The sequence below is a fragment of the Misgurnus anguillicaudatus genome, chromosome 16, assembly GCF_027580225.2.
Source record: "Misgurnus anguillicaudatus chromosome 16, ASM2758022v2, whole genome shotgun sequence".
NCBI classification, from domain to species: domain Eukaryota; kingdom Metazoa; phylum Chordata; class Actinopteri; order Cypriniformes; family Cobitidae; genus Misgurnus; species Misgurnus anguillicaudatus.
Genome location: NC_073352.2, coordinates 28479156 through 28499298, shown reverse-complemented (window position 1 = coordinate 28499298; position 20143 = coordinate 28479156). Strand labels below are relative to the sequence as shown.

The following is a 20143-nucleotide window of genomic DNA, read 5'->3' as shown; positions in this document are numbered from 1 at the left end:
TGTATTAAAGGGTTAATCCCATCCGAACTGCTGAAAATTGGCCACTTCAAAGGGCCCTTCGAAATGAAAGAGTACAAAGGATGCAACTGATGGACACTTTGCTCCACAGAGTCTTTGTGCAGCGATTGACACAGAAAGACGACACAGAAGTGAACTCCAACACCCTTTAAAGCTCTCCGTCTGGAGGGTAAACCCCTCGAAGGGATAAGGACATTGGGATGAGTCCTTCAGAATATAAAGCAGGGACATACACACACACAGACCCAGTTGTATTGTTTTTCCATGTTCCTGATGTTCACTGATGCTGAACAATTCACTCATGTTTCTGTATTTGACGTTTGCCTTCAAAATCTGTAATCAAACTGTAATAACTTTCTCTGCCCCTCTGTCATTGCGCCCTCCTCTTCACATCCCAACCAATTCCTGAAGGACAAAATCAAGCCCGCCTACATTTTCCCTTATTCAATGTTGTACACAATCCAAAAAAATACAGCATAAAGTAACATTTCACAAAATAAAATGGATTGATTACAAAAAAACATGAATCAATCAATCATTGTTTTTCTTACTTTAGTGAACCATTTTACAGGGCTCCAGACTAACTTTTCACTAGGAGCACAGTGGCCCCCAACTGAAAATTTTAGGGGCACAACCAGAAAATTTAGGGGCACACACCGTAAATCAACATGCTAACCAATTATTCACATTTCTACTAATTCCCACTGTATTACTAATAAATACTTTGATGATAGATGCAGAAAGTACAATGTGCTGTTTCAAATTCAGTGTCACATCACAAAAAAAGGTCAAATTTACTGGTCGCACATGGATGTAAAATTCAATGGCACACTCTCAAATTTTTGTGGCAAAATGCGACCATTTGGTAGCTGTCTGGAGCCCTGTAATTTTAGATAAAGGTGTCTGCTCAATGCCTAAATGTAATGTTTTGGACCGGTTTAAAAAAAGCAAGTCTCACCCTCCCATGTGCCCCAAAGTTCGAATCAAACAAAGTTAACCTTCACTGTTTTAGATTAAATCACGCTGTCAGATGCCTCCGAGACGGTTTGTTGATTAAAATCTGCTCTGTGGCTCTCGCCGTCCTGAAAACAGTCTCTATCTCTGCGGGACTCTTCTATGACGCGCACCGAACGATTAAAATCGACGCCTCCCCTCTCGCACCCCTCTGACAGGCCAACATACATCGATGGGACGCTGTCACTCCCCCCCGCCTCGACTCTCCATTTAGAAGCATCACGGAGGAGCGTAACCATGGCGACGCTAACAGGGTTTCTGTGGGCTGTTACGGGCCGATGGCTGGCGAGCGCCGACGATGCATCACTTTAATCAGCATGCTAATTTCCCACCTACAGCCAACAAAACCACCAGCGCAGACACAACACATCGTACAAAATGTGCAGCGGAGAGAAAATGAGATCTACTTGAATATCTCGATTGAAAGAAATGGGAATGGAGCAAAAATCTCATCCAAAATGTGCTTAGATTTGCCACCACAATCAAAGATTTCCACTTGAACCTCATACAATTCCTCCATGACTAAATTACCAAGCTACGCTATCTGCAGTCGTTTTATTGCTCTGTAGACTCGTACCGGATGTCAACCATTGTCTCATTTGTGTCTATTTTTAGGAACAACATCCGAGTGTGATTTAAGAGCTCAGTTTTAAGATCTTGATAATGAGGAGCGGTACAGAGCGCTTTATGAGACGTTTGAATCTTTTAAATGAAAGACAGTGAAAGCAGCAGGGGTGGAGAAGAGCACCCGTGAGGACCACCGGTACAACTCATTCTGTTTGCTTTACAATGAAGACAGACCACAGGGATCCACTTCAAATCGAGCCGTCCAGAACTTAAAATAAAACACATTCGCAGAGCGATCTGAAAAAGATTACAGCTGAGCTATTCTCTCATATGACTCATAGAATAGAAATCAGAGCTTAATGCTTAAACACACTCATGCTAATGCAAGATGACAGTGAGCGAGCGAAAGGAGAGAGAGAGATTTTAGGTGACATTTTATGTTTTATGTTTCAAAAGTCAAAAAGTACAGACTTTGTCACGCAAAACACAATTAACCAAGTTGAAATGCCAATCCGTATTTAAAAACAGACGTCACATGAAGAACAACAGCGGCCACCATAACAGAAAACATTTGAGTACCGTACATGTGAGTTACTTACGTGGTGAAGGCCGGATTGTACTTGGCACCCAGGTAATATGAGTACAGGTTGAACATGCCAAGCATGAAAGCCACGAAGACCATGATGAAGATGACCATGAACTTGAAGATGTCCTTCACCGTACGACCCAGAGAGATCTGCAGCGGGCCGAAGCTCTCATTGGCCGGGAGGATGTAGGCGATACGAGAGAAGCTCAGGACCACAGCGATGGCATACAGACCTTCTGAGATGATCTGAGGATCTGATGGTCTCCACCGGTTCCTTGCTAAAAGTGAGACAGAGACCTTTACAATTAAATACTATAGTAGGTCATTGGTACATGATTCACTTCAGTTACTAGGTTGGATATAAAATATGAACAAACCCAAGTGTTGGTTTAAATGAATATCCATATAATGTGGATATTTCACCCACAACTATTTATTTATCTTTTGAGTGTGGTAGACTATTCTTAGTTCTTGGAGTATCAAGACATTATGGTAAACAATATGAAAGTACCATGTTATCATGTGATACTCATAGGCGTATGACATTTGAATTTGGTGGCAGACTGGTCTATCATTGTATCTATACGGAACAAATGCTAAGATTTTTACTGCAAACTAGATCATTTAAATGAATAAAAAACACATTAAAATAACATAGTCTGAATGTTAAATAAGAATAAAACATGATAATGGATTCATTTTTTTGTAACACATAGTTAAAAGAATGAGGACCATTATTTGTATTTTTTCAATAATATCAATACTTTAATCAATTAAATGACTCTCAATGTAACCGTTTTTGTGCAATGATCAAATATATTGAAGCATCCGAAGTCTTTACCGAGCGCCACGTTTTGATAAATGGGTCAGTGACAAAAACGATTTGGCAAGATGAGAAAATCTAAAATCTTTTTAAAAAACTTTATTTAAAATCACGCATCAGTTTTATTTCAATATGGATAGTGTATTTATGTTAATTATATGCAATAAAAAGTACATTTCCACCATTTTTATGAAAGTTAAGACTGAATGGACATGAAAATGTAAAATGGTGTAACCGCCAATTGTGCAAAAGAATGAGAAATATGAAATATTGTATCCATTTTGATGGCATGTAAGCGTAATCATAAAAAAATTAAATATCATTTTATTAGTTATTTCTAAATGTAAATTTTAATGCATAATATTTGTCCTTTTCTAAATAATCTTTGACAAATGATGTAAAAATGTATGAAGAAAAATCATATTACACTAAACTAAATGATTGTATTTTATTCCACATTTTTTATGAATATATTTATATTATATTTATATTACAAAGTAACATTGAAAAATTTACAAGAATGTAAATTAACACGTTTATTGGTTGAGGAATATCATTTAATTTATAAAAATCCTTTGAGCCAATTGGGGCCCCGGCATCCTCGCAAGCTCTGCCTAAAGTGATACTATCACTGACTATCACAGTGTCATTTATCATTACCAAAGTCCTTTTCTGTAGCTACAGTATTGTAGTATTTTCTGGCATTCGATTTGGACCCCATTTCAAACAACATACCAGAATGCATTTTGTGATGGGATGTGACATTAGACCTTCATTCACCTTTGCTTTGATGTGTTCATGTATATATGCATCACCATCTCTGCTTAATTTGATCAAAGTTTAGGGTTTGATTTAAAAGAATTGTAAAATAACGTTTGTTAGGGGTTTGAAAATTTGACCTTCAAAGGAATGAAAGCAGAAGAATTCTGATGGCTTTCTTTTATAATTCACATTGAAGCACAACGAAGATCAAACCCAAAGTAACACACACACACACACACCTTGAGTGTGTGTGTGTGTGTGCGCTGGTGTGTGTGCCGGTGTGTGTGTGTGTGTGTCTTCACTGGTTGTGATATCAGTTTCACACCAGCAGATAGCAGCATTGATAACACAGCAGCAGATTTCTGCTCTACTGTATGTTTCACATTGAGTACTTTCAACTTTACACACTAACTAGTATGCTGAGTAAAGCATACTAGCATGATTAAAATGCACATAACTGCAGTATTATGTAGTACAGTGGTTTTCAAACTGGGGGCCAGGGCCCCCAGGGGGGCCGCGAGACGGTGCCCGGGGGCCCCAGTTTTATGACATTTTATGAAATACATTGATTTATCATGAATTCTGTGTAATTAAACCTAAAATAATAAGGCTACTAACCAAAAGCACTACTTTTTTGTATAATTTAATGTTTTTTTAATTAAACTGTTGAGTTTTTATCTGTATGCAGAATGTAAAGATTTAAAAGTGTACCAAATTGGTTTTATTATTATTGAATTAAAGGGATAGTTCACCCCCCAAAAAACTTTGTCATTATTTACTGAACTTCATATCATTTGATCCCCAATGTCTTTCTTCGTTATTCAACCCAACTTTTTTTTTAAATGTTGTTTTGACATTTGTTGGAACAACAAAGAAAGACATTGCAGGATCAAACAAAATGAGGGTGAGTAAACAATAAAAAAGTGTTTATTGTTAAGTGAAATATCCCTTTAACTGTCACACTTTTCATACTGTTTATTATACTATACTTAAGTAGTAGGCAGTATGAAGTATGAAGTATACACTGTGGTTTATGCAATAGTAGGTGTGCCAGTTTCTCATTCTGAAAATGGGCTTAGTTAAAACTAATCTGTTTAATTTTCTTATAAATGAGCTAAAGCAGGCCACATGTGAGTCAGCATCTGTTGTGTCATCTTTAAACAATGATTCATATGGTATAATATCAGAAAATATGCTTATCATGGTAAACAGTTTACACGGGCAAGAAACAGGCGTGATGCTCAGCAGCTGTTTGAACTGCATGCACTTACACACCATATGTGAAGTAGGCGATGTCATCAGGAAGTGACGCATTGCTGATGTCGTGGTTGGGAACATGCAGGTCAACGTAGAGCTGAGCTTTGGACGCTTTGAGGAACGCCATGAAGCGAGCTGTGAATGATGCCACAAAGATGGACAGCATTCCAAAGTCCAGAACGTTCCACAGGTGCATGACGTACTCGCGTGGACCATCCGTCCAGATCTCCTTACACTCAGACCAGATCATTCCTGTAAAACATACACAGATGGTTACACAAATGGACCTTTTTAACTTTAAACCTTTCAAACCTTCAGTCCTTACCTAGAACCCATTTCATGATAAGCAGCTCTGTCCAGGAGAACCGGGTGGTCTTGACCCGAAACACCTGTCGTGGGTGATCTGTTATGGTCTCGTTCGGGAGGTTCTTCACCCCTTCAAAGCGGTCCGATGCGTTCAGAATCAGCAGAGTCAAGAAGATGGTGAAAGAGACAGCATGAGCTACAAACTTCATGAAGGGACTCCGCAATATCTGCCCCAGCTGAGAAAGAGAGAGGGGGGTTCAATATATTTAATTTGATTTACTGTAAAATAAGAAACACTTAAAACTGAAATTATAGACTTATTTTAGGTCATTTTGCTTATCAAGAAAATGCATTTTAATTTAAGAATGTTTTGAATTTTTTTACTCAAAGCGAGACAAAAATACTTAGTAAGAAAGTCATTTTTTAAGTCACAAAATGTGATGTCAAAAGACCAAACATTATTGGGGGTAAATAGGTCAAGGATGTGAAAGTGAAAGATAGTGAAAACAAAAATTAATATATTTTGTTTAGTGATTGCAAAAAAAGTTAATTTTAAAATCCAGATTTAATCAATTTATATGTAATACTGATGAATGTTATTTGCATTCTGCACTACATAGACTGAAATCTGTAGATAATGAGAGTTTAATGTCATTATGAGTTACAGCTGGCGTAATGAACAATAAAGTATAAATATAAAAGGACGATAACATCAGATCATGTGTCTTCTGTCGAGTCTTCTCAAGTGAGTCATGTGACAGAGGAACATTTGTTATTCATTTAATATATTTTTTCTCCTTGCAGCCCTTTCTTACTCACGATCACACAGAAAGACAAAGGTGAAATCTACAGCACTTATAGCGTCCACATTAAACACAGAAAACAAGCCTTTATTAAGTTATTGCATAATGATGTTTTATTTTTTATAGATTAAGCCATCATCACTGTGTCTTATATAAAAATCTAGAAAACAGTAACTGCAGTTAACTTTTTTTTATATCAAATCATGTTTCTTTTAATGTTAATCTATTTTCTGAAAGACCTTCGGGATGGATTTACACTTCCAAATGTGATGCCCAATTTCAGTTTGTTGCATGTATCTGATTTTTTGATGCAATGCTTTTTGAAAAGTTGCCCAAGCAGCACTTTTTGTGACTTTAACAAAATTTTCATAAAATGCCTTCCAGGAAAATTCTCTTCTAAAAATTTATAAACAAACAAATACACTCACCTAAAGGATTATTAGGAACGCCATACTAATACTGTGTTTGACCCCCTTTCGCCTTCAGAACTGCCTTCATTCTACGTGGCATTGATTCAACAAGGTGCAGAAAGCATTCTTTAGAAATGTTGGCCCATATTGATAGGATAGCATCTTGCAGTTGATGGAGATTTGTGGGATGCACATCCAGGGCACGAAGCTCTCGTTCCACCACATCCCAAAGATGCTCTATTGGGTTGAGATCTGGTGACTGTGGGGGCCATTTAAGTACAGTGAACTCATTGTCATGTTCAAGAAACCAATTTGAAATGATTCCAGCTTTGTAACATGGTACATTATCCTGCTGGAAGTAGCCATCAGAGGATGGGTACATGGTGGTCATAAAGGGATGGATATGGTCAGAAACAATGCTCAGGTAGGCCGTGGCATTTAAACGATGCCCAATTGGCACTAAGGGGCCAAAGGGTGCCAAGAAAACATCCCCCACACCATTACACCACCACCACCAGCCTGCACAGTGGTAACAAGGCATGATGGATCCATGTTCTCATTCTGTTTATGCCAAATTCTGACTCTACCATCTGAATGTCTCAACCGAAATCGAGACTCATCAGACCAGGCAACAATTTTACAGTCTTCAACTGTCCAATTTTGGTGAGCTTGTGCAAATTGAGCTTGTGCTGTTGTAGCCCATCCACCTCAAAGTTGTGCGTGTTGTGGCTTCACAAATGCTTTGCTGCATACCTCGTTGTAACGAGTGGTTATTTCAGTCAAAGTTGCTCTTCTATCAGCTTGAATCAGTCGGACCATTCTCATCTGACCTCTAGCATCAACAAGGCATTTTTGCTCACAGGACTGCCGCATACTGGATGTTTTTCCCTTTTCACACCATTCTTTGTAAACCTTAGAAATGGTTGTGCGTGAAAATCCCAGTAACTGAGCAGATTGTGAAATACTCAGACCGGACTGTCTGGCCCCAACAACCATGCCACGCTCAAAATTGCTTAAATCACCTTTCTGACTTTCTGACATTCAGTTTAGAGTCCAGGAGATTGTCTTGACCAGGACCACATCCCTAAATGCATTTAAGCAACTGCCATGTGATTGGTTGATTAGATAATTGCATTCATGAGAAATTGAACAGATGTTCCTAATAATCCTTTAGGTGAGTGTATATCAAATGAAAGAACAGACCCTCTGCTTTCAAACAAACAATAAACAAACAAAAGTAGATAGTCGCGGTATTGCAGATTAGCATTAAAATTTCACAGGAACACTTTTTTATGCAAATGTTTTCTCTTCATTGATGAGATAACTCATCGGTGGGGAAAGAGTTAAAAAGCTATATTACACCAAGCAATTCAAGGTAGGCTTACTGACCCAGAACAGCTTAAACCATAGAGGAAATAAAGTGTTGCAATATGCAATGGACACAGACAAAATAATTATACTATTAAAATAAGATTAATAAGATTATAATTAAACTAAGTGGAGCTGTTGTTCCCCTTTTGCTGCTAAGAAGAGTCATGTGATCGCGGGTGGTGTACATCTGAGTTGATGTCATTTGCCAGCGTCACATTTTAAATGACGCATGACACTTCTTAAGATGGGAATATCCGATCTGTCTGCTTACATTGCGGCCACAGTATCCAATTAATTTTTTACATATGAATGAGGCCTGAAACCAATCAGAGAATATCGGAATCTATGCGCTTTTTCCTGCTTACACGTTTGTGGGTCAAAAATGTATATAATACGGAAATGAGTCAAACATGAAATGTAAATGTGTCCCTAAATACCTCGTCAGAAATCCATCTGTAATCAGTGTAAGTTCTTTGTCTTACCAGAGATGATGTGAAAGTTTTGATTGGCACTTGACTTTAAGTGTCTCTCTCTCTCTCCCACATAATAACTTCATCATCAGTGTAGCGTCTGTGTAGCACATTCAGCACCTCTTCCTCTCTCTCTAGTACTTTAAAAGTAAAAAAATGGACATAATGACTATACTTGCAGCTATCACTGCAGTGCCCGGAGATCAATAGGGGACAGGTACCTTGCTCAAGGGCACCTCAGTTGCAACCTTGTCAGCCGTCTCTCTAACTTAAACTTAATTACTACTATCTAACGCTCTTTCATGCATTCTGACTTATTAACACATTTAAGGGTCCTCATGGTAAACATTAGCAAAGGTTCAAAGAAGAAGTTGGACATGTGACAAAGTATTTCTGAAAAAAATTTTTCGACTTCAGAATCTGTAGCGTACATAGACTGTAAAAATAGATGAACGTAGTGTCTGTGATGTCACCCATAGGTTTCTGAAGATCTTTATTGAAGCTTAAAGTAGGCGGTGCCTGCCGTCGCCATCTTGGCCGCGAGTCACCGCGCATCACTCGGCGGGATGTGGGTGAAGCTGAGGTGACTGGTTGCTGAAACCACGCCCACCTAGCTCAACTCTAGTGACAGCAGTGGCTGTTAACCCGTCACTCAAGTGGCCACTCCCTTAATTATGCAAAACTTTAAGGCTTAATATAATTTAAAGGAACAGCATGTAAGAAATTTATATCAATTAATCATAAAATGGCCCTGATATGTCACTAGATATTAAGAAATCATTTTCATTTCAAATACTTATATCACTGACAACAGTGGTCTGGCCAGGATATTGTCATTTAAAAAGTGGAGTTGCAGCCCTCAACTGATGTTTATGTTGTCATTTTGTCTATTGGCCACCAGTTGTGTGATTGCAGTACCAGTTTTAGCCACAAGTTTTGTGATTGCAATACCAGTTTTGGCCACAATCCTACATACTGTTCCTTTAAACAAATAAGTTACAAAATATGTGCCACCCTCACAGTTGTCATAAAGGGCAAAATTAGCTATACAGACCAAAAACACTTTTTGTACCAGGCTGTAAACATAGTATTTTCTTTACTGTAAAGTTGGGCATTTTAACATGGAGGTCTATGGGAATTGACTCCCTTTTGGAGCCAGCCTCTAGTGGCCAGTCGATGAATTGTGGTTTAAATCACTTCTGTATTGGCTTCATCAGAGAGATTGCAAGGTTGCCCCTTGGTTGCGTAACAGCCCCCCGGTAGAGTGGAAGTCCTTATATGGGCACTTTAAACAGAATAGTGCACTAACACACCAACCAAGAGCTGACACAAAATCAACGTCACAGTGTGCTTTTGTTTTTGAGTGAAATATAAGCTTGTTTAGCTTCCCAAAGCAACCAGTCTTATGGAAACAATGGATATAGTTTCTTTATCCGGGGTAGCAGCGGAGTTGTGAGTGTGTCTTTCTTTAACGCTGGATTTTGTTAAAATAGGGAGGTCCCAAACAGGTCTTTACTTGCAGGCGGTAAAAACTGCATCAAATGTCTGCGTTCTGTTGGCAATTGGCACGTAAGTGCATATAATGTAAACGACAAAAACATATCGGTGAATCGCAAGTTATCCAGAGATAGTGGGATAATGTTTTGTGCGTGTTGCTTGCCTTTGTATGTGTATATTGTAGATCAAAAGCACAAAACAGTTTTAATCGTAAGACAAAGTTTGTAAAATAATCAAGTTAAACTATAGCAAACCCATATTAATGTGAAAAAAATGACAGTGTTTATCTCAGTAAGATAACAATAAAATGCTATTAAAGCGTCAAAGCCTTTCTAGGGTGTGAAATATTCCTTTTGGCCCTGCAGGCAGGAGTTTGTATGTTACCTTGCTACAGGGCACGATCCAGTAAGCAATGGCGAGGAAGGGCAGACCGACAGTAACACCCAGAACTGTCAGACACTTCACACCAATAGACTGCTGTCTCAGACCCGACAGGTTCTCATACCAGATGGTCAGGAGCTGCTGCTGACAGTTTGGATGAGCCACAAACTGACACAAACAAACAGAAAAAACTGAAGATTAATAACGCTGGGAAAAAATCAACATAATTGCTGTATATAGAATGGATGTAAATATACTGTCAAGATGACATTAATCTTAAAAAAAAAACATCAAATCATTAATATGTTGAAAAAAAAATGTAACTAGAAAAACTATGTAATGACTTAAGAAATCAAAAACAAAAAATGTATCACAATTTGATTATCTTCAGTATAATCACCTAAAATGTGTAAAAAGCCTTAAAGGGATAGTTCACCCAAAAATGAAAATAATGTCATTAAAGACTCACTCTCATGTCGTTCCAAACTCGTAAGACTTCTGTTCATCTTTGGAAACATAGTTTAAGATGTTTTAGATTTAGTCAGAGAGCTTGCTGACCCTTTATTAAAAATCGACGTACGGTAGCCTATACTGTCCATGTCCAGAAAGGTAATAAAAACAATCAAAGTAGTCCATGTGAAATCAATGGGTCAGTTAGAATGTGTTGAAGCATTGAAAATACATTTTTGTCCAAAAATAACAAAAATTAAGACTTTATTCAGCATTGTCTTCTCTGTTGTGAAGGGCATGCGCAAGACTTAAGTCATGTGACTGCAGTGACGCGGCTGACGTGTTCCTCAGACATGTTTGTGAAGTTTTTTTTTCAAACTTCTTCCTCAGACTGTAAACGAAGCCCGGGCGCACCAAAAAACAAAAACAGCTGGGGAGCACCAGATAACACGTCAGCCGTGTCTTACGTCATCCACGTTGCTATATACTGTACGTAGATTTTCCACGAAGGGTCAACAAGGTCTTACGAGTTTGGAACAACTTGAGGGTGAGTCATTCATGACATTATTTTCATTTTTGGGTGAACTATCCCTTTAAACTATGAACCCCAATGTGGGCTTTTATTGACTGCTTCTTTATTTATTTTTCAATAACAACTATCTACTTTACGAAACTAAAATTGTATGAAATATTTGGTTTAATGTAAGAAATTAATACGTTGGCACAATTTCAAGATTTTTAAAACTATAAGAAACAATATTTTTACACATCCAACTAGCTAATTATGTTTAATATTCATACTGCGTTTCATATTTAATTATGAAATGCTAATATTGTAACAATATTTCATACAGTACAGCATTAATTTGAGTTCAGGTTCAGCCCAAAAAGAAAAACCTATTGAGGCATCATACAAAAAACAGACGATGCAGCAGGCAATTTATGGAAATCAATTCTCAATATCTCTCAGCTGAATGTGCATGACAGATATATTAGGCTATGATAAGCACAGAGAGATGTGATATTGATTTAATGTGAGCTGATGGGCATCCCTGTAATACAACACTGGTCTTTATCTGTCTAGAGGTGTGTGCACGCGCATGTGTGTGTGTGTGTGTGTGTGTGTGTGTGTGTGTGTGTGTGTGTGTGTGTGTGTGTGTGTGTGCGTGCGTTCATTAATAATCTACACTGTAAAAATACGAGGTTGAAAAAACTTTAAATTTATATGTATGCATTTGGCAGATGCTTGTATCTAGAGTGACTTACAGTGATTTACAAGGTATACGTAAGTTATTTTAAGGTATACTTAAAAAATAGAGCAACTTAAATATTGGTCATGTAAATTGAATGCACTTTAATTAGCAGCAACACTGTGTCATGCACTTAAACCTCAACACTGAACACACAAACCTCAATCATGGATGATCAACAAACATCATTCATTTAAAAATAACTCTAAAACATCACAGCATGTGCGTGTGTGACATACAATACTGTACAAGACTAAGGTCAACTTAACCATGTACCTGGTTGCCATAGCAACAGACGATAAAAGCAGGTGTGTAGCCATAAGATTACAATATGTAAAATGTACAATAATAGTACATATTCTATTCTGCACATTTAATAATGTAACAGTTATTAATTATAATACTTTATATTTAATTGTTTTTGTGCTTTTCTTTTCTATCTGTTTATGAAAATTCTAACTCTTGTGTATCAAACTCATCTGAATACCCGCCTAAATTTTAGTGCCCCACTATAAAAGTCAATAATTATATGGTCATTTGTGTTCATTCAAAATTTGCATAGCAATCTGTCTGCTATAATAACTGATGTGCATAAAATTTAAATGTCAAATGATGCAAATCATTTTTAAGGCAGAACGATCTGCCGTACTGAGCAAATGTTTCACTTATTGACAAAAACATAAAAGTTTAAAAACCCACAATCTTAAAATGATTCCTATTCACAAAACCTTGTCTGTTGCATTTGAGCTCGACGTTTACAAAAATCTGAGGGCAACAGCAATAATAACCTTCACATTTATTGGTTAATGAGATTGCGACCCCTTCAAACCCACGAGTATCTTAAAGACCCCAGCAGTTCCTCCAGAACACAATCAATAATAAAACATTCACTCCTCACAGGAACATTACGTTATATTGCCCTTTTATTGTGTTGAAGACTTTATTGAGTTCGCACAAAAGCAATTCTGTTCTCATTTACTCGCCCTTATCTTATTGTGAAACACAAGCGAGGACTTTTTAAAAATTGATGAAGACTGCTGTTTTACAAACAATGAAAATGAAGGAAGTCTGCAACTGTCAGTCACTAACATCTCCTCTAAATCACTCATACAGATCTGAACAATGTAAGGATAAGTAAACTGCATTTTCTGTAAATGTTTAAAAGAGATGATAGAAATCTCAGTTATGATTTTTTTCCCTTTATGGACCCCATTTAAATGTCCTAATATTTTGATAAATAATGATAGGCACACAGCTGCATTAACCATTGACTTTCATAGTAGGAAACAAATATTACGGTAAAATATTAGGTATTGTGATAAATGATGAAGAAGATATTTCGCTAAATGATGGTAAGCACACAGTTAACGGTACCCATTGAATTCCATCGTATATGTTTCCTACTATGGAAGTCAATGGTTACAATCAGCAGTGTGCTTACCATCATTTATCAAAATATCTTCTTTTGTGATCATCAGAAAAATTAAATTCATAGGTTTTGGACAACATGAGGATGAGAATTTTTGAGTGAACTATCCCTTTAAGCCCCGTCTGGAAAACTGCTCCATTATGTCACAGATTATAATGTTTGCCCCTGGACGCTTTAGTGCCCGTCACCTTTATCTGTTTATCTTATGATATTACAGGTTCTGTGAGATGTGTTTCCACAAGCCCACTGTGTCTGCTTCATTTTCCATCACATAGGAGAAAATCTGTGTGTGTATTTGCTTGACATTTAAACCAATTTTATCCAAGAGGATAAGGCCATAGAAAGCTCAATTCTCCAACCGAGACTTGATATTTACAAATCTGAGAGGACAGAAAAACATACATACGCATTCATGCGTGACCCACTGCTATTGCTGGATGTTTACTTTTTTAATTAAAAAAAAAGTGTCTCTGTGTTGCCAGATTGTGCTTAATTCAGATAAGAAAATATTTGAGATTAGTACATGTGTGTAGCATGGGGTGCACAAAAGTTAAAAACTAAACTTTATGCATATTCACAAGCTTCTGTGTCCCATCTGCCATCACTTCTCATTCAGGACCCTGCAATTTGCTGCCTGCATCCATAATTTCTGCAATCACAAGCAGTCTATTTCTATTTGAATAATAATAGCATGTATAATTTATATTCGTATAGATATATGCAGCAGTTTGAGGAGGAGAAGGGCTTCCCCAGCTGAGACCTCAAGTTTCTTCCTCGTCTACTTCAACATCTTGAGGAGTTTCAGCGTCACTTTTCTAAAGCTGCTTTGAAACAGAATTGATTGCAAAAAGTGCTGTACAAATAAACGAACCTAAAAGGATTAAGATGGATGAGAATCTGTGATAAAAACATTTTTACATGACTCATATGAATGGTACTGAATGCGTAACAGAGCGACTATATGGTATATGAAGCCAAGGAGAAAGCTTTAGCTTTACCTGTGACATTTGCATTCACAAAACTATAACTTTGAGGGTCGAATTTCCATTTTGTTATCCATATGATCTTTGTGATGTGGTCTATTATGTGTTTAAAGTGCAGCAATGAAGCCCTGACAGGAGTCATAAGGGATGCGATCACATTCAGAACAACTGTTCCTGTGCTCATCTATAGCTTTTGCGTAAAGCATTGCGTAAACAGGTCTTGGTAAACTAAAGGTCATGGGTTTGAACACAAGGAACACACACGTTGATCAAAATTGTAATGCACTATACGTTTCTTTGAGCAGAAGCACAATCATACACCAGAAATGCATTATGCTGTTGACACAAAGCATTATTACATTTGACAGTTATTGACATTATTACCCATAATAACCATAATTATGAAGTGGATTAGACATAATCTGGTTTGAATGGTTTGAATTTGATTATTTACTTTCATCATTCAGTCCGTTTGAGCTCTGTCAGTGACTACTAAAGGATTATTATTTTGCATTAGCTGTAAAAACTTAGCTGTAATTTGCAGCTGGTTGCCAGTAACTTACTGTAAAAGATAAAGGGCCCTATTTTAATGATCTAAGCGTAATGTCTAAAGTGCACGGCGCACGGTCTAAATGGGCGTGTCTAATGCTACTTTTGCTAATTTAACAATTGGAAAAATAGTTTGTGCGCCAAGCGCACGGTCAAAAGGGTTGTTCATATTCTCCTAATGAGTAATGGGTGTGTTTTGGACATAACGTGCAATAAACCAATGAGAGTCTTATCTCCTTTAAAGCCAGTCTAAAGGAGTCTAATCCCTATTTAGATGACAAACTTTGTAAACTGAAAAACTAAGCAGAGGAAGAAGACCACCAGTTTAAGAATAATGTTAAATGTGTTGTTTTGATTTTTATTGAAATTTTAACTTTTTGGATTAAAACCTTTAAAAGCCTTTTTCTTTCAGTCATAGAAGTACAAATAGCAAGCTTTTATTTGCTGTAAATGCATAGATATCCTACATATTCATTGTAATATCATATAATATTTTGCAAATATGCAAGAAAAGGTTTGTACTCTAAAAATACAAATAAGAGATAAAGAATTTACAAACGTGCGAAGAGCCGTTTCAGCACTCGGACAGCCCCATGGAATTTTTAAAAAGCATTACTTAAAAACTTTCTCATCTCACCATATCCACAGAGTCATCATATACAATAAATCTGTGGGGTAGCATTTAAAAAGCATTTAAAAATAGATGCATTTGTTTAAAGCATTTATTTACTTACCAGGCTACAGGTGAAGCAGTTCTTTACGCCTTCTAACGTCTCATAATCGGTCCTCATTTATGTCCAAGAGACTCAATAATAATAATCTTTTACATTTCAATCCTTTAATCTTTTATATTTAAAAGCGTTTTTGAGGTGTTGCGCATTTATGTATGTGATAAGCAAACCCGCGTTGTCGTTCCGTTTATAGGCGCATATTAATAACATCCTCTTTAAATAACAAAAAACATATTGCCCCATTGACTTTTGACCAACTAAACCTGGTCTATGGCGTAGTCTATTTTAGTTGCCTAAAAATAGCAACGCGCCAACAATGGGCCTGAACACACCCATGGGCGCAAAATTGGGCGCAAATGCATTTGCTATTTAAACAACGTAGCGCTAAATGTGAAAATTATCATTGCGCTGGGTTGAAACTAGCAACAGACACTTGCGTCGCGTATTGTGCCGGGTGTTTACAAGCCCAAAGACTTGTTAATGTTTAATTTTTATTTAACTTTGAACAAACTGTTGCCAGTTAATAACATACATTTAAAATCTACAGTAAGTTACTGGCAACCAGCTCCCAGAAATACTGTAATTTCTACAGAAATTTTATACAGTGTAGCATGGTACACTGAAGCTACTATAATAGTACTCGATGGTTAAACAGGGTACTTGAATGAATACACATAGTAAAACCATGAACAATGCCATGGTACTTATCTACAATAGAACAGAGAGGACGTTCTCACCTTTTTGACTTCATATTTGATGGCGAGTTTCACCCGACTTAGACAGGGTCTCTGTTCTGTGGTTGGGTTCTGATCCACATCACCGTTCAGAATGGCCTCCACTTCTTCTGTATCACGACACAGATCCAAAACACCAACCACAAAATCCTTGCACTGCATCGATAACTTCCTGTACTCATTCTGAAAGAGAAAATGAGAGAAAGATAAGATTTCTTTTTAATTCACTTTTATTCACATAACAATAAAAAAAAAAAAGACTTTATCTGGATTTTTTAATGAAAGTGGAGTAATCCTTAATTTACTCACCCCATGTCATCCAAAATGTTTATCTCTTTCTTTGTTTAGTCGAAAAAAAATGAAGTTTTTTTGAAGAAAACATTGCAGGATTTTACTCCATAGTGGACCTCAACAGTTTACAACATTAATGCAGCTTCAAAGGGCTCTAAACCATCCCAACCGAGGCACAAGGGTGTTATCTTCACATTTAAACCACAACTATTCATCTTGCACTGGCCGTGTGATGTACCAGCGCAACCATTTGTATTAAGTAATCACTTTGAAAGGTCACGCGTTACATATGTGAAATGCACACTTGTGGACAATTTTAAACAATAAACTGACAAAGACATTTATTAGTATCATACCACAACGTCTGAACGTTCCTCTTTCTCCACACTTGCAAACACTGGGGCGTGTGGTTAAAAAGTCCTTTTAAAAAAAAATAATGATTGTTTCACTAGATAAGACCCTTACGGTGCGTTCACACCGGGCGTAAGCGTTAACGCATCCAATTCACTTTTAATGGGTGACGTCATGCGTTGCCAAACTGAATTCTGGAACCGTCGCCGCCGCGTCACTGCCGTTGCTCGCGGCAGAAGTTGAACATTTCTAAACTTTTCAAGTGGCAACACGTGCGTCAGCCAGTCAGATTGCCTTATACAAATAACCTAGGCAGAGCCAAACAATTATGTTTATGGAAGACCGGAGCATAGGTTGCGGCCACTGTGATTGGCTGTTGGCCACGTTTCAAACAAGCCTTCCGTCAAGCGTTAACGCTTTCGCCTCGTGTGAATGTACCGTTCGCCTTGGTTGGGATAATTTAGATCCTTTTGAAGCTGCATTGAAACTGCAAACCTTGAGGTTCACTAAAGTCAGCTGTATGGAAAAAAATCCTGGAATGTTTTCCTAAAAAAACAACTTAAAGGTGCAATTTGTAAGATATTTGCAGTAAAATCTCCATAAACCACTAGGCCAGTGTTATATATTTTGTCCAGCTGATTACTATCAATATCTGTAGTGTTTTCTACTACTTGTAAATCGTGAGAAAATTTCCATTCAAAACATTGACACGGGGCAGTGCAGTCTCCTGTCAATGACGTTAATATCCATGTGACCCTTTGTCACCGCCTTTACTGACGTAACCCACATGAGAACAGTGGTCGAGCTCGAAAAAATAAAATGGCGGCCAAGGAAGCGGCTGGAGCACAAATTTAGTGAAAATAAACGTATATTTTCACTTTTTAACCATTTTAATTTCATTTCTAGCGAGAAATTAGTATTGTAGTTTTCAAATATGTGATTAGTTATCACAAAGGCGCTCTCTGTTTTTATTTCAAACACGCTGCCTTTGAAGTGCGTCGGAAAGCCTTTCTCTGAGCTGCCTTCAGGCCTCCGAGTCCGAAGTCATGTCCTCATGAGGCAGCGAGGCAAGTCCTCACTGCCTTGAGTTTTCGGACGCAGCCAGTGTTGTGGACAAATGCGGAACTATGCGCTTGCTTATGGACTTATGGATATCTCTGTACCGTCTGCCGCTGGTTGTGTCAGCTCCTGTAAGCGTACGGGCCAACCAAACGACCCAAGAAGAGTTTGGAACAAAACGAGGGAGGATCAATTTAATGTTGCATTATCTGGATAGAGAGAGCTTCACGACAACATTTAACTAGACCGAGATTCTGATCCTGCTTGTGTTTTACGCGATGGGTGAGTTGTTTTGATTCGTAACCCTTCAAAAAAACGTATGCTATTATATTGATGACAACATTACTGTAATCAGCGCGTCTTCCCACGGACGATATGCACATCAAAAGGTATTGTACAGCAATATAAATGGTCATTTTAAGACACTTCACAATAAGATTTGTACTGTCAATACATTATGTGAAAAATCATTGTAAGTTGAAAACTTAATTCTGAGCTGTGTTTACCATCGAATTTGGACTAATACTGTAATATCAATATGACTAACAATTTCGTTTTGAACATCACATATAAACTTACATAATGAAATAAATGATGTCATCAAACGCAACATTTATAAGACTTGATTACCTTATCCATCAACGTGATTTCTCGTTCTCGTCTGATTAAAGACTACAAATCCCATAATTCCACGCTGCTTCAGAGCGTCAGTAAACAACATCATTGTTTTTGTTTGATCTGGCGCCATCTTTCGGCACATAAATACAAATTGTATCTTTAATTTCATTTCAATTGAACAAAAGACATAAACATCTTGGATAACATAGGGGTGAGTAAATTACTGGGACCTTCAACTAATGAATTCCTCAACAAAACAACCAAAGCAGTTAAACTTCAACACCACAAAAATCAATTCACCCTTCACCATGGTACAAAGAATAAAGTTACTCAAATGTTTCCATAACCTTCATGGCTTTGTAATATTTCTATGAAACAACAATTCTGGACAGGCTTTTAAAAAGAGCTATAATATCTTAACCACGCAGACCTTTTATTCAGTAGAAATTTTCTTCAAGTTTTGCTTCACCAGTCAAGAAATAAATTAACTGAACCAAAGTTGTTGAACCAAAAATATTTGTTTCAACATTAAGAGGTGTTTGAGTCTTATTTCCCTGTTTTATGGAAAGTAGCTTCTATAAAACCACAAAAGACACGTTTATCAACAGCATTCAGACACATTATCATGTAAAATTGGTTTATCAACAAAAAAAAATCAACAAGACAGCCACCATAAGAACAGACAGACCAAAAATAATATGACCAACTAAAGCACTTTACGCAAATATTCGCTTTATATGTGATGTCATGTTCTCTGGGGGGTAACTAAGCTGCCCCATCCCATTTGACCTTAGCAACGCCCCTGATCCAGAGCATCATCCAGTCCACATCCATCTACCCTTAGAAGATTTTTTTAGCTATGTTCCTCCAAAGTTAAAGGCGGGGTGCATGATTTTTGAGAAACGCTTTGGAAAAGAGAGTCGGGCCGAGTACCAAAACACTTGTAGCCAATCAGCAGTAAGGGGCGTGTCTAATAACCAACATCGTTGACTGGGTTGCGAATGCATGGGGAGGGTCTATCAAAAGAAAGTCCAGATTCTATTGGGGTAGGAGCGTGTTTGTTTAAGTGATTTCAAATGTTGGCTTTCAAAGATCATGCCTTTAATTTGCAGGACCTGTTCAATATTTTGTGTCTAATCGTAGGCAGAATGTTGTCAGCCTGCTTCTCAGATGCACCAATCCTTGTTCTCCTTCCTCTTTAGGCAGTAAAAGTAAACTTTGAGAAACACACAGATTAGCATTTTATTTTAGATTTATTTTAAAATGTATATGTATTATATCATGTATTCTATGTATTTATACATTTATTATAAAATTATTAGACAGGACTTCTTGTAAGACATTCCTGAAGATATGCAGTTTGGGACATCCATACACCGTTAGCAAATGTTACCATTTACAAAAAAAAAAAACATTTTACTAGTTACAAAAGT

At 37.3% G+C, this 20143-nt stretch overlaps 1 protein-coding gene across 5 annotated transcripts in view; it reads right to left on the bottom strand.

Moving 5' to 3' along the window:
* Nucleotides 1-20143, bottom strand: part of trpc7b (transient receptor potential cation channel, subfamily C, member 7b) — a 94183-nt gene that overhangs the window by 12318 nt on the left and 61722 nt on the right. For all 5 annotated transcript variants that reach the window (XM_055178077.2, XM_055178078.2, XM_055178081.2 and 2 more), the window contains 5 exons: nt 16395-16574; nt 10269-10433; nt 5353-5569; nt 5046-5279; nt 2199-2463 (listed from right to left, as the gene is read on the bottom strand). In XM_055178077.2, the coding sequence (XP_055034052.2) occupies nt 2199-2463; nt 5046-5279; nt 5353-5569; nt 10269-10433; nt 16395-16574 (1061 nt within the window). The remainder of the gene's footprint in view (nt 1-2198; nt 2464-5045; nt 5280-5352; nt 5570-10268; nt 10434-16394; nt 16575-20143) is intronic.